Raw genomic sequence first — 26,072 nt, 5'->3', positions numbered from 1 at the left:
TACTGTTGAATTCTTTTAATAACACTAGGAAAATATCATAGTATTAAAGTCCTGCACGGGGTCCTCGGGAGGTTATTTGGGTTGGGATTCCTTTTGTGTTTATAAACCAAACTTTATTTCCCAATTGTGCTTTCTTTTAGGCTGACTACTCCTTTACAATGGCATTTCCAGTTAAAACACAGCTAACCTATAAATACCTGAATGCCACAACACACATTGTGTGCATGGGTTGTGTTTTGTTTAAGTCTTAGAGGAAATGACAGGAAATCTACTCAACACAGGGAAGCAAACATCGATTCGTTAAGCAGGGGATGTAAAAGCCAGTAAAGAATACATTGCATACATAATACAGAAGGAAAAAAAAAATTATCATCTGGAGTATGTGAAATTACACTGATTTTGCACCTTAAACCTAGTAGAAGTTACTCTGTTGGCCAATACTAATCCACTGAACAAGCAGAATGTCGGTCAGAAGTCTAACGTTTTCCTGTACCAGCAGAGAGAATACAAGCAGTCCATTGCTGTTAAAAGAAAACATGAAATCCAGCTCATGTTTCTGGTTAGGGGTCGATTTCCTCGGGAACTACTGTGAGCATCACATCTTCGTTGCCCCTGCGCACGACCATGTGCAAGGTACTGTCCTTTTTAATGATGTCACTGACATCACTGGCTGAGCTTATGGACTGCCCATTGATGCTTATAATCACATCGTTGTCCTTCAGGCCACCACTGAAAACACAAAGCAGCAATGTGTTATTAGAATTGCAGTCTTATTTTTAGGGGGGGAAAAAATATTTCATTATTATTATTATTATTATTATTATTATTATTATTATTTCCCACCCAGCAGCAGCTCTGCAGCCATGGCAGCCGTGAGGAAAGCAATCAGGATTTATGAAGCAGTGAAGGTTACAATGAAGTGCAGAAACCTCAGGATCTGATGGATGTATGAATCCCGTATTTCACTGCCTTCAAAGGAATTTGCTGTTGCAAATAGCAGTTAATTCTGCAATAAAGATCCTAGGTGTTGATATCTGTCTTCTAAAATAATTGCAACAAAGCAGATTGATTTTAGAGGGGCGATTTCCCAAGCTTTTGTTCCTGAACACACAGAGAAGCAACCTGAGTGGCACTGTGTGCTAATGAGGGATTTCAGCCCCTCTTCTCCATACAGAGCTTACTGGCAGCCATGTCACCCACCCTTCACGTTTTAAACCTGAGCAGGGTAACACATGTATCTAGTTTGGTCACCAAAAATCAAATGTGTCCTTCCTCTGCTGCTCATATCAGCCAAAATCCCTTTTTCTGACCTCCAAATCTGAACCTTCCTGACTCAAAAGCAAGCCAGGGCAGAACCAGGGCTGTGTCTCTCCCCAGGCTTGGCTGGAGCTGCTGCCAGCACCAAGAAATGGCTGGTGAGGGATGCCACAGACCACAACATCTTGCCCGGTCTTGCACAACGATCTGGCTCCAAGCGATGGAAAAATTAACCAAGACAGATCAGACATGATTCAACCCTTCAGAAGCATAATCCTTCACAAAACCACAGACCACTCATCGGCCTCTTCCACCCACAGAAGGCGCCTGACACGAGTGTCTCCTGCAAGCAGGGTGCCCTTGGCCAATGTTTGCAACAAATCTGGTTGCCTGCAGGAGGAATGGCTGAAAACATATCCCTGGAGGAAGTCATTGCATGGTTTTTCATGCAGCCTCTCCGTGTGACTCACAGCCAGGACAGGTCACTGCAGCTCTGCTCCTGTGGCCCACCAGCACATCTCTGTCACTGTGATATTTTCTGAAAAATCCCTCGCCAGGATTTCTTCTCCTGGGAAGATGAGAAGCCTCAGCTTCTCCATGTTTTGCTCCTCTGGAATGTGGTCTGGAGATTGTTTATCCAAACATGTAAATTGTTTTTAAGTAATGACCAATCATCATCAGCTGTGTCAGACTCTGAGGAGTCAGTCATGAGCTTTCATTATCATTCTTGTTTAGCCTTCTGATGTATCTTTTTCCTTCTTTAGTATAGATTTAGTATATAATTTCTATATAATATAATATCATATCAATCAGCCTTCTGAGAACATGGAGTCAAATTCTCATCTCTCCCCTCCTGGGGACCTCACAAACACCACACATCTACACAGCATGTGCTGGACAGACCAGCAGAAGAAGGAAACCTCTGGGCCAGAGGACTGGAAGTGGGAGGACAGAGCCAACATGGGCTGCATTTTAACTGCCAGGCCAGCCTTTGGATGGAGCATCCTGACTGGGTTCTCCCATCACATTAGGGTACATTGCCTCACATTTCTTCTCCCTCTCCAAAGTCCCTTTCCCACTCTATGCTATCACCCACACTCCTAAAAAGACTGTTCTGCACCTTCAGGTTGAACCTGAACACCAAGGCAGCAGCTCCAGCCCCACACTGGAGCAGCCAATTCATTCCTACACGTTCCTTCACACCCACCAGTGCTCTGCCTGATGAGCACTGCCAACAAGGATAATCTACAAACACAGCAGTAGTTCAGAAAGCACACTAGACAGCTAGCACTGTTATCTTACACCCAAACTGCCCCAAAAAACACCATCCAGCCATCCTTGCAGTCTTCCTAAAATGCAATGTATGCCTGCCCCAAGCAGCTTCCTGCCTTCATGCCTTCAGTGCCACATAGGCTCTTTGTTGTCACAAAGATTTACTCCTCTCTCAAATGATCCCTAGTTTCAGAAAATGAACAAGGTTTGCCATTTCCTGCCCTGGATTACTGAGCAGTTTCCTATCAGGCAAACCCTGAGAGAAAACTGTCTCCAGCAAAAGCCAGCCAGAGCAGTGCCAGTGACCACAGCCCAGCTGCCAGACGTGGCACCAACCAGCAGGGCCAGCTTCTGAGCAAATCCTGAGTAACAGGAACAGAAAAAGCCAGTTGTCCAAACCCAAAAGCCCTTCCAGTAATGTGACTGCTGACAAAGCTCTCACATGGAAGAATGTCTGCTGCCAAGAGAGGATTTCAGCCCCAAGGTGTGCCAGGGGAGCTGGTGGGTTTGGCCAACACTGAGGTGGACATTTCTTCCAAAGTGGACCCAAAAACTTCTCAGTTGCTGTCCTGCAGTGACCAGCAGGGCCATGGAGAGTGTGCAGGAACAAAAGCCTCTATTCAGCACTGGCACTGGTACAGCAGATGCCTTGGAAGCAACTGCTGAGAAAAAGGAAAAAGGAGTTTTCACACCCCCTGAATGTCTTCCCTTTGGGCCTGGAAGGCTGACAGGGCTTCCCTGCAATGCCCTGATACAATTACAGGATTGCCCATCAGGGACCAGAATGAAACCACAAACCCATTTCCAGCAGACAAGCTAACAGCAATCAGATGGTCACAGCCCTGTTAATTTAGCTTAATGAAGAAAGCCAGTTAAGCAGGGAACCGTCTCCATCGTTACCCCCTTAAGTCAGTGGCAGTGGTTTTGAGAAAAAAGCACTTCAACCTACGCTTCAGCTGGTGTTTCTGGAATGACTTCAATGACATAGGCCCCAGAGACAACATCAGGGAAGTCTTTATGGCGATCCTTCAGCTCTCTAGCTTTGCTGAAAAATGAAGAAATAGCAAAAAAAATATTTTGTCAAGACAGGAAAAAACCCCCCCACGCATTTTGCTGAAGTCACTTAACACGAGTTGAGGTGCTTTACATGCATTGGTATGTCACTTCAGCATTCATTTTAACCCTTAGATGCATATTTCAGGAATTATTACTTTTTTTTTTTTTTTTGCATGCATGCAGCTTTTTAATGTCTATTTCTGGTAAATGCAATCATTTAAATAGATACAGACAATCAGAGTTCAAACATTTCAAAGCATTAGAAATAGCAGATCATAGAATCACAAACTGGTTTGGTTTGGAAGGGACCTTAAATCCCATCCAGTCCTCACCCTTGCCATGGGCAGGGATAATTTATACTAACCCAGGATGCTTCAAGCCCTGTCCAACCTGGCCTTGGGCACTGCCAGGGATCCAGGGGCAGCCACAGCTGCTCTGGGCACCCTGTGCCAGGGTCTCCCTACACTCATAGGGAAGATTTTTTCCCTAATATCTCATCTAAACCCACTCTTTGTCAGTTTGAAGCCATCCCCCTCATCCTGTCACTCCAGGCCCTTTGTAAATAGTCCCTCTCCATCTTTCTGTCAGGCTCCCTTCAGGTCACAATTGGGTCAAGCCCAAAGCTCCTCTGCTCCAGGCTCAACAATCCCAATTCTCCCAGCCTTTTCTCATGGCAGAGCTGCTCCATCTCTCTGATCATCTGTGGGGCTTCCTCTGGACTGGCTCCAGCAGGTCCATGACCTTCCTGTGCTGGGGACCCCAGAGCTGGATGCAGAACTCCAGGTGGGGTCTCCTCAGAGCAGATTAGAGGGACAGAATCACCTCCTGCAATCCTGAACACCTAAAAAACCCCAACCCCGTGTGTTTCAATGCTTTGTTCTAGCTGTGGATCCCGCACAAGGAAAAACTTCTGGTTATCTTTACAGGACACGGTGTTGCCTGCTCGTGAGTCTCTTATAGCCAGAGCATGAATAAGAAGTCCACGCAAAAGCTTCATTTGACATTAATGGAAGAGTTTAATGAAAATAACTTTATAGGAATGTAGGAACGCACGTGGCTGACGTAAGCCATGAAAATGTACAACAACATGGATACAACCCCAGGACAGAGCCACAGTCACCAGCTACTCTCTTCTGAAGCATTAAGGAGAAGAAAAAGGAGCTGTTTAAGAGCTAGCTCACAGGAGAGTCTAGAGGAGAGTCCCACCAGGTGACAGCCGCAGAGGAGGAGGTGGCCAGGGCTGGCTGGGTTTGTCACCAGCACACATCCAAATCCACGTCCCCGGCTGGATCCAAATGCATGCAGAGACCACGCTGGGGAAAGGTGAGGAGCCACCCTGGGTACTTACCTGGGGGTTAGTGACATCATTCTTATGCCAATGTATTTCTTTTTGGTTACAGCTTTTCCTGCAAAAAGGAAAACGGGTCGTGATCAGTTGCCGTGACCCGAAGAGCCTCTGGCTTTCAAAACTTTATCTTCCACTTGTTCAGACTGTTTCACTTTATGAAACAACATGAGCTCACACACTGCTGCTCTCTAGGTGAAAAAAGGGAATTTTATTTTCTGGCTCCAACATTTATAAATTTCCAAAAGTGACAGTGGATTGGAGGGTGACAGTGCCACCTCTCCAATGACACTGGACAAACCAACAGTCCAGCAAATTTCTCTTCTTCCATACAAGAATGCAAAACAATAAGTTATTTACAGTAAGTGTAAGAGAAAGTTTGTTACAAGAATGTAAACATCAGAAGGCTTAGAGAATCTTAAAAAAAATCAAAGTGACAGTTCAGACTTTCGAGATTTATACATTTTTTCTTCTATTTTTTACTTGCTTGGCTTGCTTGATAGCACAAGTTTTATAGTTGCTTGGTAGCACACATTTCGTAATTATGGATAACTTGAGAAATACTGTTTATGGTTAAATTTACTTTTTGGTTTTGTATTTACTTATAGGTGGCACTTTTATTTTGATGGTCTGAGGAATTATGGCTTTATTGAGTTAGGAATAACTTTTTGGTGTATTTTTAATTTAGGTCAAATTTTGATGCTCTTATTTTTACAGTTTGGTTTATTTGCTTATTGTTCTGGTGCTTTTTATTAGTTTTATTTTTGGGAATATGGGCATTTATATGGCAGACTTTTACAAGTAGTTTTTTTATTTGGTAGTGATGTTTTTTACTCAGCAGTAGCTTAAATTGGTGGGTTTTTTTACACTGCTAGTTAACTTTTTTTTACTTTTTTTAGCCATTCTTAGAATGTTGGCTATTTATGTATTAGTGTGGAGGTAGAGTTTTGGCTACTTTTTTTTTTAAATCTCAATGCCAGCCAGGCTGCTGCCTTTCTGATTTATCACTGTTTCCACAGAATGGTTTGGGTTGGAAGGGACCTTAAAGGTCACTTATTTCCAACCCCCTGGCATGGGCTGTGATGCCACCTAGACCAGGTTATTTTCTGGTTTTCCTCTTCCCAAGTACAGTACCTTTAGCTTGTCTGTCATGGGATTCAGTGAGGAACTTCTTTATTTTATCAGATGGGATAGCAAATGAGATTCCTGCTGTAACTTTTAATGTGTTAATTCCAATGACTTCACCGTCCTGGAGAGAAAACAAAAAAAAAAAAAAAAAAAACATTATTAGCAAATATGGAATACCTCAAAGAGAAATGAGAGAAATGGATCATTTCTTCCAAGCAGTCACAAATTCCTATTTTGTAGCTGGTCTTCAATTTTCTTAAGTTTTAAGAGTAATTTTTTGAGTCTATTGATAAAACACTACTTAGGAATTTTGGAAAATCAGTGTGATTATTCATCTTGCTGCAGAAGAGATAAAACTGGGTAATTCTCATGCTTGCAGCAGATGAGCAACACGTTCTGCAGCTATTCTGCGTTTATTTCAGCAAGGACAACATAAAGCATGGCACTGACTGCTCCTGAGCCACTATTACATTATAACATAAAGAAAAATACAGTTTGCCAAAATCAAAAGTTTTCCTGGCAAAATAACTCCAGGAGCTTTGGATGAAACATCTCTGATGTCATCTCTTTTGAAACCTCAGCAGTTTCATTCTCTGGTTCATCCCAGACAAAAACTCTAACTACAGGTGGTTTTAAGTGAAGATTAAGTGTGACTGAATGTGTGCTGTGAATTGGGTGGGAAAAAAAACCTGCCAAATCTCCTCCAAGGCAGAAACTCTGAGTAGTTGTGAGTTTCAGTCTGTGCCATGCCTCCTGGGGACTCAACCCCATGTACCCTCAGGAGACCTGGGAGCTCTCACACAGTTTTGCAACCTGCTTCAATTCATTCTACAGTACTGGCAAAGAAACCCTAATACCCTGAAAATATGTGGATCTTTTCGCTGTGATTCAAAATGAAAGGGGAGATACATTTTGGAAATATTTAGCTGAGTTTCTGTGTGAAAAGAAAATAATTGCCAGCTTCGGGGTAAACAGCAAGGGCAAACACCCCACTGTAAAATGTGTTTTTCCCTTTTTGCAAGGCTTGAGCAAAAAAAACATTACACTTGTTTGAAACTATGCAAACCATAAACATCCTAAATATTGAAATCCAAATGTAGCCTTTTGCCAACATAAACACAGACAACTGATTAGTAAGGACCATGTGAATTTTGTGTAGTCAGCCAGATATCAAAAGTTGCACATCCCACATCTGGTGGGGGGAGTTTGATTTTTTTTGTTGGTTTGGGTGGGGTATATTGTTTGGTTTTATTTTTTAAATTAAACAGCAATAAGCTTGACACTAAGCAAACTTAGAGAAACTCTTACCAGATTAACTAGGGGTCCTCCAGAGTTCCCATACTGAAAATAAACATAAGAACACATTTTAGTATTTACCTCCTAATCTGTTGCAAGCAAAATATAAAATAAATTTTTGCAAAATTTCTGTAGTACTGCTTCCATTGTCTATTAAATTCATGCAATAGAACAGTTTTAAATAAACCATAAACCACTGTTTAACATCACCCTTCTAGCTGAGCTTTGCAAATACTTAAGATTTTCTTCTCCTGCCAGAGTAAGTTAAGCAAGCCAAAGTTTTCTTTTGTTTTTTTAGTGCCACACTAGAAACTGAGAGGATTTTAGGACAGCTCTGGGAGCTGTTAGTCAAGATTTCTTACCAGGCCAAGATCTGAAGTACAAAAACTATTGTTTTGCCTTAATGCAGAAACAAACTTGAACCCTTAAATGAAGCTTGGTTTCTTTTTCAGAAAACAAGATGGATTTCGAAAAGATAGTTGTTTGCCAGAGAATATTGCCTCCTCCCTTGCAATCTGCAAGGATTCTGAAGTGAAGGCAGATACTGTGCCTGGTGTGGCTCCTTGGGGGGATTTCTCAGTAACACCAAGCGCTCCTGCGGCGCAGTTGCCCAGATTTACAGGGAGAGAAATGCTCCCTGCTCCTCAGAAGGGCATCACAGGAGGGGGATTTCTGCTGGGGAAAGGCCAGGGCTGAGGGCAGCAGCCCAGAGGGGACGTACATTGATGATGGCATCTGTCTGGATGTAGTCCATGTCGGAGTTGCGCAGCCCCAGCTCCTTCCCCCCGCGCTGCGTGGTGCTGACAATGCCCGTGGTCACCGTGTTCTGCAGGGAAAAGGGGCTGCCAATGGCCACCACAAACTCCCCTGGCCTCAGGTCTGCAGACTGGCCCAGCAGGAGAACTGGCAATTTACCCTGCAAAAAAAAGAAACAAAAAAAAAGAGAAAATTCGAATGTTAAGACACCGCTCTGCTGGCAGAACAAATGTTACGGAAGGATGAATGCATTCACAGGGTAGAGGAAAAGAGAGAGAGAGAGGCTTTTATCCCTCAGGGATTTTGTTCTGTTTTCTTTGAGTATTCTGTGTGTGGGTTGGTACAGAAACAACCAGTGTGGGCTCTTTACACTGGAGAACTTTTTCCACAACAGGTACCCTTTAAATCAAGAACAATTAAAAGACCAAAGGAATATTTATGCTTTGGTGTACAAAGCAAACATCTGATGATACTAGAAATGAGCCACTTCCAACACTTCTTGAAATAATTAGCAAACAGCTGCTGAAGTAAAAATATGATATTGTTTGAGAGTGAACACTAAAGAGTCATGAAAGAAACAACCCAAGAGTTTTAAGCATGCATGTGTACAGTTAAAAGCCTTTTATATTCTCACAAGACACCAGCTAATGATTCATCTAAATTTCCTTTAATGAAGTATCTCTTCTAAATAATCATATTGCCTCCTACATACAGAGATGTCTTCCTCTGAAGATGTTAGGATTTAAGGACCTGATGTGATTTTTCTGTCATGAGAGTAGAGGATACCATTATACTTTTATTTCAAGATCTTATCTCTAAATAAATAGAGATATCTTATCTTATCTCTTTATTTCAAGATCTTATCTCTAAATAAATATTACATAGTTCAAGACATTCCCACTAAAACGTTCTTAAAATCCAGCAAACACTGCATAGTACAGCAATCAAAAATAAAAAAGGGGAGGGGAGGTTGGATCCACACACTTGTTAATGAATCAAGAGTGTTCTGAAACAGATCATACTTCAAATACTTTTTTTATTCATCACCTGCCCGTACAATACACATTGAGTGCCATTTCTCCCTTTCTTCACACTTTTAAAAGTCAATCTCTACACTTAGAGTGATGTGACACATTTTTAAATATTTTTGTTTTATCTGTTGTCTAAAATATCCTGGCCCTCCCCAGGTAATTTATTATATATATTTAACCCATGGTATTCAACCATGTCACTAGACTATCTCTATTAGCATCAATGAACACATATAAGTGCAGGTTTAGACTTAAGGATTTGGAGGATTAGGTTACTGAACCCAAAAATCAAAACAGAATTCTGGAGACATTTATCTTTTGCTTGGCAAAGCTAACTTGAACCTAGCTTTCCTCTAAGCTTGACCTACTTCAAATTTTGGCAAAAAGGGAGAATATTGCATGTTTAATTTGGAAACTCATTGCTGGCTCTGGTTTTGTTACCAGCAGTTTGAAAGCCTGACTCAATAACTCATCCATAGGGACAAAAATTCAGTGTTATAAACTAACCCAAATTCCCATCACTTTGTAGTTTTCACCTACAGTTTATTTCAAATATCCTAAGAGACAGACAATGCCTGCAAAGTAGAAAGCTAAAAATAATGTCATCAGTTATCACTATATGCTGCTGCAAATACAGAAGTTATGGTTTTAATGTTTAACAAGACTGGTCTTGTGTATCCTTTATTCAGCTTTGTTACAATCCCACCAGGGAAGTTTTACTCAGATGAGCAGATTGTTTCAATAAAATTCATTGCCAGCTCCCAGACATGGCAAGATGCTTTATGGAAACTTATCTTTCAGTCTCCAGACAGCAAGAAAATAATTAAACCAACAGAGTGAGCTGGGAGAGCCACAGAATAGGCAGCACAGAAAGGGAGAAAGCATTTCCATGTCTATTTGCATTCAGAGGAAAGTTATCACAACCAGCAATGCCCTACTAATGAATAATAATGATAAAATACAGTCCTTATCAGTGCCACAGCCACAGATAAACCCAGCTGTGGCTTAGCTCTGGGAAGGATCCAGCAGCTCTGCCCAGCTTCCCCTTCCCTTCTGCATCCCAGGGCAGCCCCTGATCCCAGGCACAGCTCCAGGGGATGAGTCCAGGGCAGGGGAATCAGGGCAGTTGTGATCAGCTAACACAAACAGCCCCATCTGGGTCATGTTTGGACACAGGGAGCACCCTGGCCCTTCCTCCTCTCAGCAGATGCTATTGAGCTTACGTAGCACGTGTTTGCAAGATGTCATTGGTCAAACCAGCATCTTCTTTTGGCACTGCTTTTCCTTCTTAAAAAAATAAAACCCACAATACACAAAAGACAAAAAAGTGGCTTTTGTTTGTATCCCAGTGCACTGAACACAGATACTTTGCAGAGAAAGGGGACATTTATCAGCAAATGAAACAGAGACAAGCAACAGAAAACAGAATAGTTTTAATGTTTCATTACCAGGGAAAAAAAAATAAAGGGTGGTCGTGTACAATGTTAAAATATTTATACAAAGTTCCTGAGTTGTAACAACAGTCACAAAGCCAAAATTGCATCTGGCAGCAGAGAGAAAGTACAGGAACGGCCTGTGACTAATACAATTGTGATTGTGCTGAGTTTTCAGGGCTGTGCCTATACTAGCCAGGCTGCAGTTCAAGCTCTGATGCTGTATGGATTGGCTGCAGGTCACCCCTGTGATTCAACATGCCTTCTGGAAAGTCTGGCTAACCTTTCCCTTGCTAGAAACAAAAATCCGCTGCAAAAACCTCCTGGTCCTGCACACATATGAAACACAGCTTTGGAAAATGTGTCCTGTGTTCCTGGTGATTTCGTGGTGTGGGGCAGAACTGACACACTGATGGCACTGCATGCAAATATATGAGTGCCTCTACAAAACCAATGCTATGAAGAATTGGGTATGATGAATATATGTGTTGTCATGGCTTTAAATTTGGGGCGTTTTCTCTAAAATAGCTTAAAACATTGCCACACTCAGCATTAAATTTTCCGTTATAAAAAAACCAAAACAAACTCAAATATTTATTTACATTGTGCACGTGGTTTTGAAATGAAACCAGTATAAAACCTATGAAAATCCCATGATGGAGTGGGAAAACATCCTTCTGCAGCCCAGGAGGAGCCCTGGCAATGCCAGGCAGGCACTGCTGGCAGTGCTGTAGCCAGGATCATGTCAGAACACCCCCTCTGTGCCCTCACACCCTGCCACTGGCAGGCTCATCCCCAGGAAATTCAGGAATCCTGGTAAAATGAGTGTGACTTCAGGGCTCCTAATAACTATACTTAATAAATGTGCATTCTTCAATCTTTACATAATGTCTGATGGCCGTCAGGATGACATAAGCACCACTCCAACTCGTGATTCTCCTGCTTTGACTACAGATTTGCCACTGCAGTTAATTAAAAGTGCCAGGCAAAGGCCCATGCCTTGCAGCACAGGCAGCAGGGAGCCAGGAACACCCAAACCCAGCTCTCCCAGTGACTCACTGCATGGCTTTGGGCAACATATAATACCTTTTCTACCCCTGTGTTTTCTAACTCTTGCTTTGATGAAGCCTCGGGGCTCTGCTGGATCCCTGTTTACTCAATGAAACAAATCTGCAGGCAGGCATTCTGCAAGCACACAGAAATAGGACCAAACATGCAAACCCCTAAGTGGCACATGACTCACTGTTTACACCCAGCCAGAGAAGGAGCCATTAATTTGGGTTAATATTTTAAGACTTTCACATCCCAAAGGGCTTCAGACGTTTTTATATATGGATTTGACTCCAACCCTGGATAAACACAACTCCCACGACATGGAGAGCTGCACACCACCACAAGAAATGGCTCCAGCCAACAATAGGACACAGCTATTGTGGCATGAAGAGAGGGAGAGATCAGCATCATCAGCCAGAGGGACTCAGAGAAACATGGAATCATTTAGGTTGGAAAATGTCACAGACATCTTTTATGAAAAATCCTTTCCTTAGGATTTTTCCTCCTGTGAAGCTGAGAGGCCTCAGGAACAAAATGTAACCAATGGTTATCTGCTGCTGTGGAATGCAACAGGTGCATCTGGGATTGGGCTCATGGGGTTGTTTCTGATTAATGGCCAATCACAGCCCAGCTGGCTCAGACAGAGAGTCCGAGCCACAAACCTTTGTTATCATTCTTTCTTTTTCTATTCTTAGCTAGCCTGCTGATGGAATCCTTTCTTCTATTCTTTTAGTATAGTTTTAATATAATATATATAATAAAATAATAAATCAAGCCTTCTGAAACATGGAGTCAGATCCTCATCAGATCCTGGTCTCTTCCCTCATCCTAAGGCCCCTGTGAACATGGTCACAGGAAAAGACCTCTGAGATTATGGAGCCCAACCACTAAGCCAGCACTGCCAAGGCCACCACCAACCCAGTGTCCCCAAGTGCTGCATCCACATGGCTTTTATATTCCTCCAGGAATGAGGATTCCAACACTGCCCTTCTATGAGGAAATTTATCCCAATATCCACACTGAGCCCCCCGGCCCAGCCTGAGGCCGTTCCCTCTGCTCCTGTCCCTGTTCCCTGGAGCAGAGCCCGACCTGGGGCTGTCCCCTCCTGGCAGGAGCTGTGCAGAGCCACAAGGGCCCCTGAGCCTCCTTTGCTCCAGGCTGAGCCCCTGCCCAGCTCCCTCAGCCTCTCCTGGGGCTCCAGACCCTTCCCCAGCTCCATTCCCTGCCCTGGACACGCTCCAGCCCCTCCATGTCCTTCTTTCAGTGAAGGACCCAAAATCACCCCAGGATTCAAGGTGCAGCCCCAGCAGGGCCAGCACAGATATCCACCTGGTGTCCTTTAACAGCATTACTTGAGTCAGGTAAAAGAAGGGCAATCTGGACAAAACAGCTCCAAAACTAAAAAGAGGAGGAAGCACAAAACCACCCCCAGGCACTGCCACGGAGAAATGGAAACCAAGAGACAGCCAGCCATAAGCAGGAGGTGTTTTGGTTTGAACTTTTTCATCCATGAAATAAGTGAATGTGTCTCCATGCTGGCACAGAAGTAAATCCCTCCTCTGTTCTGTAATCCCCTCCATTTGTGGATGGAAAGTCAGGAATTTGCAGGAAGCACTTTGCAGTTCAATAAAGGGATGAAGAGGAGACAAAAGTTCTGAGTTCAATTTGTGTTAACCAGTGACAGATCTCCTTCATGCTTCTTATTTTTAGGTGGGAAAGGCACAGATGAACACTAATTCAGCTGTGAGTGTAACTCTGGCAAAACATGTAACTGTCCTGGGAATTGCATTTCTGTTCTGACTAATTCAACTTTCAGAATACGTTATGGCAAAACAAAAACAGCAGTCATGAGCACATAAAAATATAGAATATCATCTACAATCTAGAAACTGCTTGACAGAGAGTCAAAGAAAACAAAAAACCCAGGCTGAACACATTACAAGCCTCCAAAAGTATTTCATCTATAGTTAGAAAAGCAAAACTGAGTCTCCTTATCTAAATATGGAGCATGGGAAGCTTGCAGAAAAAAAAAAGAAGAAAAGGATGAAGTGTTGTTTTGATATGTCACCAGCTTTTCAATTGCCTGGCAAGAGATTTTTGTTCTCCCTTAAAAATAAAATACAAATGAAATTACAATTAAATAAAATAAAAATAGCAATTATAAATATGCTGGTGCTGGCAGACCCACCCTGGAGCTGTGAGTATTTTGCTGCATGAGAAGCTGGACCAGCACATTGTCCCCACAGTGAGGGCTACTAGAAGCTGAAGATGTCAGGAAACCATTGCTGCCTAAACTGATGAATAAACTGGAGTTAAGATCCAAGCTTTTTACAAGATATTTCGTTCCTATGGGTCCTGAACACTTCTGGAAGCAATATGTGGGCTTCCTCAGGCTCTCAAGAGGAAGCAGCATGTTATCCAGCCACAGATTTCAAAGTGAAATAACATTTCAGAAAAGCCACTTACATCTGGTGTGCAAGTAGTTTGTTTCTTCAAAATGTGGGCTATTAAAATATTGATGCATAAACAGAGAAGTTTGCTTTCCTGCCTCCTCCAGTTTGTACACACAGGGGAAAATCAAATCCCCTCTGACCACAAAGATACAGACACTCTCTGCCTCAGGAAACCACCAGGGCAACGAGGGCAAGAGGTCTTGTTGATTTAAAAGTGTCAAACAGAGTACAGGAGAAACCTTAAGCTGAAGGTTTCGGCTGAAAGGCTGAAATGTCACCACAAATTAGAGATGGGTCACAACCCCACTGCTGCTGCACCATGCAGATGCCAAATCCTGTCTGGGGTAAAGAACCAGGAACTGGCCACACTGAGGAGCAAAAATCTTCAGGACCTGGCCTGTGTTCCCTGTGTGATTTCAGGGTCAGTGTCTCATGGCTGCTTTTTGAGCATGTAGAAAGAAGAAACACCTCGAGATAAAGCCATTCACCCTGCTCCCCCCATTATTTTTGTGGACAGAGCTCGATTTCCAGGGCTGAAAAGGGTCTCCAGGCAAAAGCCACCTCCACCTTCCACTACTGTGAGCTTCCACTTTCCATGTGGGCTGGGTTCTTCTATAATTCTGTCCCCCGTTAGCCCTGACATTGTCCATTAAACCACCCTGAAATCTCCTCCCCTCCTGCTGGTGTTTATTTTTCAGCAGCTGTATCACACATTCTGATTTAACAAGGTAGTTATTTGCCCTGAGATGAATCCCACAATGCAGCTCTGCCAGCAGAAAAGCATCTGCTCCCTTTGGAGTGTTGTGCAACAGTTTTGATGGGTTTCCCACTCGCTGCAGTATCACACGTGCCACGCAGGATGCATTATTTATTTCACCAGTCCCTGCCTATGCTGCCAAAATCCAGCTTTTTCTAGGGAAGTCTTATAAATTTTGCATGTTCATATCCAAATTGTCTGCAACTGCACTGCTCCTTTCTAGTGATGTGGTCTCCTCCATGCATTTGGAAGGATATTTAGATTGGATTCATGGCTACCACATTGATTCCAATCTTACTTCCTATTTTCAACACTCCAGCAAACTGCTCAGTGTCACCACAGACATGAGAAACACTGGTGCTCTCTTTTATAGACTGTAAAAACAAGCACATTTTAGGGCTGGAACAACTGCTCCAAGGTTTCTGTTCCTCATTGACTGCAAGATGTTTTTCCACGGAGAAGAATTTAATCAGGGTTCATCCTCACTGCTGCCCAGATTTTACCACCCTCTTTCATTTCCTACTGCACTCAGCAAAGCCAAATTAGTTCTAGTAATGTCTCTGACCAGATGTTGACACCTTAGAGGAAAACAGCATTCAGGCTGCTGCAAAACCTGAACAGCTGTAGGAATACCAGCTGACAGCCTGACCCCAGCTCTGTTCCTAATCACAGAGCATTCTTCACCCTTCAGATCCTGCCTTGACATGCCACACATAAAAAAGAAGAAAAAACCCTTCTGCGTCTTTGATGTCACCTTCAAATAATTTATTCCAATTTAAGAGCTTTGCCTCTTACTTCAGAAAAATTCTTAAGGATGGTTTCCATGCCATTTCCAGATTTTTAAGGGGTCATTTGTACCACCCCATTGACTTCTTTAGCCAGCAAATACATTTCAAATTCAACAAATTATTACCCCTGTGATTTTAAAAAGTCTTTTATGCATCTGAATGACTGCAAGGCATTCCAGTACAAAAAGGAAAGCTCAAACACTGAACTTGAAAGGGTATATAAAAATGCCCCATAAAAGTTCAATCTGAGAATCAATTTCTCAGCTGACCACGTTTCCATTTTAACTTTTTTTTGTGACCATGTAAAACATTGTTTTTAATTCTCAGATGCAAAGCAACACCTGTCCTGTGAACAGAGGTGCCTCATGCCTCACCTTGGACTGGGATTTCCCAGTGCCATGTCACCAGAGCTGGCTGCAAAGCTGGGTCTCCCATCCCTTTAAATTTCCCCCCAGTCTTCTCAAAATTATCCTGAGCTGCAATGGGAGAGGCCAGGAGGAGAACATCACCCAAGGTACTGCCTTGTACAGCTGATAAGATGTTTCCAAGGGCAGCTCAGACCAATTCCAGCCCTGTTGAGCAGTGCTTTCCACCACAAGCCCATCTGAATTCTTTTTCCCAAGCTGCTTCCAGGTTCTCCCTTCCCACACGCAGCTTCCCAGGACAACTAGAAGCCATTTCCTCCTTGATAATGTTATACATCAAATAACATTCCAGCCATGCCTGCTCTTTTGATCCTCAAACTGCCCATTACACCAGTTCAGTGTCTCCTCTGCCACCTCTCTCCTCTGGAGTTCAGCTTCCTGCTGCTCCAAGTCCTCTCCTCAACACATCTGCTCTCTCCTCCACCTTGTACTTCCAATTTTGAAGCACTTTTCCAGCTGCCCTTCACTCCCCCCTGTCCATCCTGCTCATCCCAATGCTGCCAGTGCTTGTGCTGGGGATCTTTCCCTTTGCCTCTTACTGCTTTTTCTTATTTTAGGATAAAAAATGAGAAAACAAGCGACGCCATGAAAACAGAGAAAAAACAACACGGCAGAAATATTATTGGTACTGTTTGGTTTTTCTGCCCGGTTGCTGTTCAGAAGCTTTTCAAAAAGAAGAAGATTTGAAGTTATAAAGGTGGCAAGGGAGCAGCAGGAGCACTCCATCCCTCGGGTCATCCAAGAGTTCTGCGTTAGGCGCCTGGCTTAGTCATGAACTCTGGCACAAACACTCCTGACCTCGCTGGGGAATAGCCCTGAACTAAAACAACGCTGCAAGATCTACACATTTCTGAGTCATGTGTTTCAAATGAAGCATTCCTGCCCGTTACACTTGGAGGTCATCAACTGACAGAGCAAACGAGGGGAGCCAACATGAGCAGCACCCCAAAGAGCCACGTCCAGCTCATTGCAGCTCCGTTACACAGCATTTCCACACAATATCCTTCTTGCTACGTGTGCAGAACCTCCTGACAGCTTTTCTGCTGTGGCAGGAGGCACAGCAACGCTGACAGAGGAACATTTGATATGGAGGGAGATAATAGATGGGAAGCTGCTCAGAAAACCACTTGCAGTGTAAGAACATCTTTCCAAGCTGGCTTTAATTTCCATGCTCAGGACGCTCCCCAAGGTATTTTCCACTTTAGTGTCTACATCAGCAAGGGACAAATGTGTCCTCTAAAAGCCATTTCTGACTTCAATATAGGCACTCAAGACAGAGTAGCACAAGCAAAACATCCCCATTTCTTCTCTGAGAAAGATTTATGTAAGATAAACGGTGTGCAAACCAGCCAGCAAACTGGGGTGTTGTTTTTTATTTGGGTTTGCATAAAAAAGTGCTATATAATACTTTCACTACACTGAGAGGTGTCAAAATTACCACTGCCACCCACAAACTTGGCTTTTAAAAACGTGTATCCACCTAGTTCATACATTCTCAACAACTCAGCCCAGTAAACACCTTGTTTTTCCTTCCAATCTGAAAATCAGCGACAGTTTTTGGAAAGGAGGACGTTAAATTAGAGGAACAAAATGTGTCTCGCTTTAACGACTCACCTGAGAATCTATTTTAATTAGTGCAATGTCTGACTTTTCATCAACATCTTTAATTTTGGCTTCATAGGTCTCCCCGTTCTTGAGCTCCACCTTCACCCTGTTCTTGTTGGTGACCACGTGGGCATTGGTGACGATCAGCCCATCCTCAGAGACAATGAACCCCGAGCCACTGGCTACAGGAACCTCCCTCTTGGAAAAAGGAAGTCTAAAAGACAAAGGAAATAAAAAGTTTATTGCTGCCAGAAAAGATGAAAGGTCGCAAATAATTCCAAATAACACACAGCCAAAAGGAGTTTGGTGAGTTCTTAATGTTTTAAGATATCTGCTGTTACTCTCATTAAGAAGATAACGCACATCCATTACTTTAGCTAATTGTTTTTCCATGACCCTTAAATTATCTTTAATTCTTAAGCATGACAAATATTTATTATCTCAAAATCCTCTTCACTATTTCATACCATCAATCAACATTTCTGTCACACTGGCAGCTGTTTTCAAGAATTAAATAAAAAAGAAAAAAAACCCAAAACCCAAGACTGGGCATCTTGTTTACTTGCGAAATAATTCAATGTGAACCACAGCAGGGGCGATCTTCTCCACCACATCTGCAATAAAGTTGTATTTGTGCCTCAGGCTGTTGGGATGTTCTTGGCCTGAAATAGAAACAGAGGACGTGTCATGAGTTCTTCAAGTGACTGCAGGAGGGCCATTGCAAAACACCTGAATTAAAAAAAGCTCTGAGTGGGCATCTTTCCCTTCCTTAAAAGTCATCTGCAGCATGACCCTCAGCCCTAGATTCCCTCCCCGCTTCTCTGCACAGAGGTGGAGTGCTTCATCCTCAGGGAAAATGACCCGTGGAGCCTCCTGGTGTGGAGTGCACCCCACTGGGCCATGGGGCAGCATGGGCTCATCCCTCTGTGGTGCCAGGGATGGGGCACTGCAGGAGTACAGGGTTCATTCCCTGTCTATGAAAGGGATTTTGTACTCAGATGCCTCCCTTGCTGCCCTCCTTTTCTGGATGGTCTACTTAGCCTGGATGGTCTTCCCAGATTAAACAAACCAGCTCTGTTCCTCTGCCAAAATACGCCTTCTTGGAGGGTTTTGAAGTCTCAGGCTGCTGCATTTGTAAAATGCTGAGGACACAGAGGTCCTGACCCCAGTGTGAGCCCTCAGCAGCTGCTGAGAAAGTTTAACTTGGGTACAAGGCTGGGCTTCCTTTCCCACCAGTGTCCCCACACAGCCTGACCCAGCAGCCCCTGCCTGGCACCTACACGTGGAAGAATCTTCCACACACTCCACAAAGCCCCACTCAAGGCATCCTTCCCACCCTGAGCTTCATCAGCTCCATGGATCCCACCCTGCTTTGGAGCCACTCCCAGGGCTGTGAAATAGATAGGACAACACAATGGTTCCACAAAGCTCTGCATTCCTGGGCAGTGCTGCAACAAAAGCTCATGGTCACTGGGTATTCAGCAGGGGTCAGTGGGGTTTTCAAATGCCACTGGATACCCAACTCCCACTATGGCCAACATAAAGTCTGTCTGCACCAAGAGAAGTTTAAAATTCTCTGGGAAAAACTCACAGTTCTGAGACAGCTTCTCCTTCTCAAGCAGTTCAGGGGCAAAACATTGCTTTTTAAAATTGGGAGCAGCTATGCAAATTGGGAACACCCAAAAGAGTTATTTTGTGTTCCTTCAGAGGCGAGAAACACCCTTTGTTTTCATTTCATTTTTATCTGGTGCATCCATCTCCTGTTATACAGGCACAAGCCAAGCCTGTTACAGGCTTTCAGAGGAGCATTAACGTGTTGTGCTACTCCCATCCATCTTTGCCATTTGGCTTCTAAATCCATGCAGAGATTAAAGCAATAAGCAGCTTGTGGATGCTGTAAGTGCCTTTGACGGTGTAAGAGGACGATTTATTTGCAGAATCATAGAAGGACTATCCCATAAACCTACCCCAATACCAAAACCCCAAATGCCCTTTGCTGTTGGAAAAACCAGAGAGGAAAGCCATGCAAATTTTCAAGCAGGCACTGGAGGCAATAATGATTTGGGAACAGAATGCCCCTGCTTTGAACACGAACCAGACACCGGTTTGGTTCAGGGGTGAGCACGTTCCAGGTGACGTCCCAGTGCCAACAGCACACACTGTCCCTCAGGAGAGGGGTGCGTGCTCCACCCAAACGCCATCTGTCACTCAGGGACAGGGGCTTTTTTCTTATTTATACCCTGTGAAACATCTCAAGGGCTTTTAAATGCAGCCAGTGACAAGCAGCAGCCGCAGCAGCAACCACAAAACCCGCTGTGCTCTTTCAGAAGTGTTTATCTGCTTTATGAAGCAGCAACATTGATCAGGAAACTTTTGTCCTCACCTCACTGTTTTCCTCAAGAATATTCAGTGCTTTCTGATTTACAGATGAGCTGTTGCCCTTGGGCTTTCACCCCACAGAGGCAAAAGGGCTTGCTGATTGAGAAATATCAATTTACCAAAGGATTTATATTCCCTACTAGAAATATTCAGTATCCAACAAGTCACGTCATTGCTGTAAAGCTGACAATTATCACAGGGACAGTTCTGGGAAGCTGCTACAATAAGAAAAGCAATCTGGAATTATCCACTTGCATTAAATAGGTGCTTGGACAGATTATCAGGTGGGATTAACGTGGTGCTGGGCTAAAACTCCACAGGGCACTGATGCAGCCATGGATCTGCTTTTTGATCACCGCTTATAAAATGATTTCATCTCAGCTGCAATGCTGTAGACATCCAAAGGTCACATCCTGCCCTTGGGAAAAGAAAAAAAAAGCTCCACGGATGAGGGAACTACACAGGCAAAGCAGAGGTTTTGGTTTTGTTTTTTTTTTTTCATGCCTTCAATCTTTTTTGCTTTTAGCTATTGAAGAAGAAAAAGGATGCCCAGGCTGTACATGGTGAGACTGCTAATACCTCATCTCAGAGCTGCCTTCCCTTGAAACTGGAGCCTACAAAAGCCAGGATTTCAGAGGCAGCAGTATTTTGTCCATGATCCACCCCCTCATGCAGTCCCAAACTAAACTGCAGAGTGAAAAAAAAAAGTTCAGAATTTCCTACTTTTGAAAAAGTTAGATAATAAATTCTAATTCATGGCATACTGACCCAAAAAGCTCCCAGCAGCTGGCCACGCCTGCCTATTGCTTATGTATTAGGAATTCCTGCATTGTGTAACACAGTTTTGCAACTGCTCTTGAACCACTGCCCATTTAAATGGAAAACATACCTTTTTAAAGCAAAAAAACAACAATCAAAGCACTGATCTTGATGGATTCATCGATGAATGTTAACAAAAAAAAATCCTGTAAACTGGTCTTTACCATCAACATAAAACCTGAAGGCTGTAGTAAAAGTATTGATACATTGAAAAATTCTTTTATCACTGAGATTAAGAATAATGGAGGGCAAAAAAAAAAAAAAGCTGATTTTTCTTTGGGATTACTGAGCTGCACATGGGGAGCTGAGAGCTGCACTGATCTTTCCTACAAGAAACCACCTCTGTGTGTGAAATGTTGCCTAACATTTGAACCCAGGCACAAAGGACCACGTGGAAGCTTAAATGGCCATAAAAACACCAACATTACAAATTTAATATGGGCAGATGCTCATTCCTCAACTACCACAGGGCAGTTTCCAGCAGTGAAACTGAGAACTTCACCAGGTATACTTTCTTCTTCCTTCTGACACATCTATTTTCCAGCTGTAGCAATAGCTCAGGGCCTGTTGGTAACAAATATATGTTTTTGGTTTCAGTTTGGGGGAGATTTTTTTTGTGGGGGTGGTGTTGTTTTGGTTTGCTTCTAAATCATTGAGAGTTGGGCTTGAATAAAGCTCAAGTTCTTAAATACCTTCAGGCTCTGATGTTCAAATCTTCCCAGACTGCTCCTCTTTCTATTTATATGCTGTGATTATTGTGTTTTGTAATGTTTTTTACTGAACTATTGCACAATGCCCTAAAATGCCCACAAGCACGGCTAAGAAACCTTTATTAATTGCATTATAAAGATGATTGTTGTGAATTCAGTTAATGACAAAAAAAAAAACCAAACCAAAATATAAATAGGTTATAGCATGAAAAATTCCCAAGGCAACTAAATTCTTCAAGGACTTCAAAGGTGTGCTGGCTGCCAGTCCTGAAATGAGAAGGCAAATCTCTGCCAACTGGCATTAGCAGGGCTAATAATCAGTAAACAGACTGCTAGGAGAGCAAGACAGAGTACCAAGCCATGAAAAAAAGCACACCCAGCTGTAAACAACTGAAGTAATTTGGTTTCATAAAGAGGAGCCAAAAAGCAAATTAAGATCTGTGTTCTGGTTAGGTCATTACTCAAAGTGGCATCGATGCAATGATGCTCACAGCTCACACATGCTGCTTTTGGTGGTTATTTTGAGCTGAACTGAGGAGATGCTTTGGAGATAGAAATCTCACCAAAGTGACCTCTCCCCTTCTGCTGGGAGGGCTGTCTGCTGCTCTGGAAGGGCTGCTCTTGGCAGAGAGAAGGGAGCAGGTCTTCAAACAAAGCTTTGGGCACATCTCAGTCAGACATGGGGCTTTTCCCCACTCAGTTTTCACCCCTTTTCCCTTTTCAAAAAGGGGGTTCAGCTTTCCTTCCCAGTGACTGAGGTGAGGAGCAAAATAATTGTCCCATTTAACAGGATTTTTTTGTCTTAGACATGGTGAAAGGGAAAAAAAGGCACATCCCAGGAATTCTGTGCCACCCTCACTGAAGGGCTGCAGTTCCTGGGATAACTAAAGATATTAAACTGCCCAGGCTGCTGAAAATAGGTGAGATGATTTTCTCCTGCACTCACCACTTGTTTAGACACACACAGGGGTTTGAAAGGATGGCTTGGGATTCTCTGCAGAACGAAACCAAAAGAGCTGCAGCACTCACGAAACCTCCGGGCTGCCAGAACCGGTGACTACTGACACAAACCACAAACCAAGTTTTGCTTGGAGAACTTCCACCCTTCCCAAATAAAACTCCAGCCTCTGGTGTTTGTACAAACTTCCATTCATGCCATAAAAACCTCCAAACCTCTGACAAGGGAGACAAAAAAACTCCAGCAAAAGCGCTCAGCTCACCGAAAGCAGGGGGATCAGCAAGCCCTGCTGGAGAGAGACAAGGGAAAAAGTGTGGGAATCTGCTGCCACACTTTCTTTTTTTAAATTACAGAAAGCTGCAAGCCTAAATATTCCACTTCCTATTCAAGGATAAGTTGTGTAATTCACCAAAAAAAGGGTATTACGCAATGAAAACACTAAGAAAATAAGGAACAACACTCGACGTGTCACAGGCAATTTGCTCAAGAGCAACTCTTAGGTCATTGGAGGGAATTTTGAGAGGTCTAAACCACAGCACCTTGTTAACACAGATGCTATTGCATCAGTTATTTTTCCCCTGTATAATCCATGCAGAAGCTCAAGACACCTCATAGATTTCTGGGAGGAAAGTCTGCATTACTGTGACTTCCCTAAAAGCAAAAATACTTTCATAGCCCTAAATAATCGTAAAATAAAATGCTTGAAATCTCTCCAAACAGTAAACTGCACAAATCTGGTCTTCATTTAAAATATTTCCTGCAGCAAGAACCACTGCAAGATTAAAGTGAGGACTTTAAGTGAAATTGCTATTTGGCATAAATGCACACGTGCAAAGGGAAACTATAGTCCATTTTCATCACCATAATATTTAGATGATCAATTCTTTCTTGGCAGTGTTCAACAAGGACTTTGTGTTTTCCCTGCTAATCCAAAAGTAGAAACTCATTCATTTTAATCACTGATTTTAAACAAACCCAAAAGAACTGTCAAGCTAAACAAAACAGGGAATCTACACAAAGTTCATAGAGCAGAGCAGCTCCCAAATTAATGGTAACACAGGACATATTTCAGAGCAATGTGTGGTCACTCATAGAACAAAAGAACGTTTGAGTAACAAAAGAAAGGTGAAAAACTTCATGTTTTAATTGATATTCTACTCATTCACTACTGGCCACAAATTAATGCTTGCCCCGGGAAGAGCTTGGAAGGGAAAGGTATTGAGAATCCAGTTGTAGGAATAAGTAAAAGCAGATGTTGGCAACACAAGAATGTTACAATATCTGATGTCCCATCCCTGGAAGTGTCCAAGAACAGGTTGAACAGGACTTGGAGCATCCTGGGACAGTGGGAGGTGTCCCTGCCCATGGCAGGGGATGGAATGAGATCAGCTTTAAGGTCCCTTCCAAGACAGGCCACTCTGTGATAGTAAGAATTATCAAGTTATACGGAGAGAATGACAAAAAGAGTTCTTGTGTATTTATAAAGCAACAAGAAAAAGTATTTGAAGATAATGAAATTGCAAAGCAGAGCCTTTAGAGAACTTTGGTCCAACATCTTTAGCCCAGCTTCTTTCTTAGTGGGAATCAGACCTCTTTGCCATCCAGTACCAAGGCTGTTCAGGATGTTCTTGCTACTGAAAATGGTCAATGGGCAAATTCCTCATGTAACATGCCCACAGCTTCCTTCTAGGAAGTTCCTATATAATTTCAGATTAACACTTTCATTTTTAACCAAACAGGAACTTTTCCTACCACTTATCTACAAGGCAGAGTAAGTGGGAAGTTAATCAGATACAGAATATCTTTGTTAGAGCTCAGCTGCTGAATTACTGTAGATCACAGGGCTGGAAGGTTCTGCAGAGAAGGAATGCCCTGGATGGGTGCATCCTGGTCCAAGCTGTGTTACTCAGTCTCCATGCAACTTGTAAAAAGCAATTTGTGCTTTAGTGTCTTAGATTTAGCTCTAAAATGGGCATAACCCTATTTTATCTGATTGGAACAGTCTCAGCCCTTAGCAACCCTTGCAGAACCTCACAGGGAGAAAATATGTATATAAAAACTCTCAGGAATGCCAGAAATTCCTTTATAAACCAAGTGCACTGGCTTGAGTGCAAAACAGGCTCACAGTTATAGCAGCAAGGAGCAAAAACCACCAGACTTTTGAACTGATGAGGCTCAAAGGCAACTGGGTGTCAGGCAGGAATCCAGAGAGGAGAGACAGCTCCATCTAAAACAACAGGAAACTGCAATTCCTTCTGTCAACAGCAGCGGTGAGGTGGGAGGAAACCCAGCTTGGGCATAAACAGCAGCCTGAGGAATGGAAGGAAAAAGGAGAAGGGAAAGGGAAAAGGAGAAGGGAAAGGAAAAAGTGGAAAGGAAAAAGGGGAAAGGGGAAAGGGGAAAGGGGAAAGGGGAAAGGGAAAAGGGGAAAGGGGAAAGGGGAAAGGGGAAAGGGGAAAGGGGAAAGGGGAAAGGGAAAAGGGAAAAGGGAAAAGGGAAAGGGGAAAGGGGAAAGGGGAAAGGGGAAAGGGAAAGGGAAAGGGAAAGGGAAAGGGAAAGGGAAAGGGAAAGGGAAAGGGAAAGGGAAAGGGGAAAGGGAAGGGAAGGGAAGGGAAGGGAAGGGAAGGGAAGGGAAGGGAAGGGAAGGGAAGGGAAGGGAAGGGAAGGGAAGGGAAGGGAAGGGAAGGGAAGGGAAGGGAAGGGAGCAGGAGCACACCGTTCCTGCAGCGGCATTGCCATATTAACACAATGCTGAGGGGGCCTCAGCCAGGATGACCCATTAATTAATTAATCCCAATTAATTGGGAGCCAGCAGCCCTCTGACAATGGCACAGAGCTCTGGTGGCCGTGCCAGCAGTGCCCTGCACAGGCAGCAGGAGCAGCATGAGCAGGGAGATGCTCAGGCACATGGAATGAAGGTGAAGAACAACTCAGAGCAAGGGCAAAGAGTGCTGAGCTGGAAAACATCATTAAAAAAATGTCATTCCAGCAGCCCTGTCTGAGCTGGAAGCACTAAGAAATGTAAGTCAGGTAGTTATGGAAAAGAGTCTGCCTCATTTCCTGCAGAGAGAGGAACAGAGTATTTCAGCCAACAGGTTAAAGCAGACAATTCTCTTCTCTGCAGAAGGCTGAAAATACAACAGATGAGTCAGGAATAATTCCTCCTCTCCTTTTTTTTCAGCCCTGCTTAGTTTGTGTCCCTTCCAAGTTGGGTCATCACCCTGTTTTACCTCCCAGCTCCAACTGGCTACAGGCAGAGAACCAGCAAAATAACCTCAAAACTCCCATTAAGTACCAACGACGTGGTAATTCCTATATCCCACATGTAACCAGCGGCTGCCTGATCTTGAGAGTTCCTTCTGAAATTATAAACCCGTTAAGATCTCGTTTTAAGTATGTGAGAAACTTTCACACTGCATCTTCAGAAGAAATCCCTGCTTAAGAGGCACTTAGCTTCAACTTCCAGGAAGCCTGGTATGAAGACACCAGGGAATAAAAACAAGTTCTTGTTTTCATGCTTCTTAAACTTCTTTCTGGCCTAAAAAAAAAAA

The 26,072-nt window shown here is 43.3% G+C and overlaps 1 protein-coding gene across 1 annotated transcript in view; it reads right to left on the bottom strand.

Annotated features, from left to right (window-relative positions):
* HTRA1 (HtrA serine peptidase 1) overlaps window positions 1-26,072 on the bottom strand; it is a 33,174-nt gene continuing 7,102 nt past the window's right edge. The window contains exons 2-9 of the mRNA XM_066554776.1: window positions 18,218-18,317; window positions 17,665-17,869; window positions 8,076-8,270; window positions 7,367-7,399; window positions 6,065-6,179; window positions 4,934-4,991; window positions 3,479-3,574; window positions 1-729 (exon numbers count right to left, since the gene is read on the bottom strand). Of these exons, the coding sequence (XP_066410873.1) occupies window positions 561-729; window positions 3,479-3,574; window positions 4,934-4,991; window positions 6,065-6,179; window positions 7,367-7,399; window positions 8,076-8,270; window positions 17,665-17,869; window positions 18,218-18,317 (971 nt within the window). The 3' untranslated portion in view covers window positions 1-560. The remainder of the gene's footprint in view (window positions 730-3,478; window positions 3,575-4,933; window positions 4,992-6,064; window positions 6,180-7,366; window positions 7,400-8,075; window positions 8,271-17,664; window positions 17,870-18,217; window positions 18,318-26,072) is intronic.

The sequence above is a fragment of the Molothrus aeneus genome, chromosome 8, assembly GCF_037042795.1.
Source record: "Molothrus aeneus isolate 106 chromosome 8, BPBGC_Maene_1.0, whole genome shotgun sequence".
NCBI lineage: Eukaryota > Metazoa > Chordata > Aves > Passeriformes > Icteridae > Molothrus > Molothrus aeneus.
The sequence above is the reverse complement of the archived record's forward strand: the minus strand, read 5'-3'. Positions and strand labels throughout refer to the sequence as shown.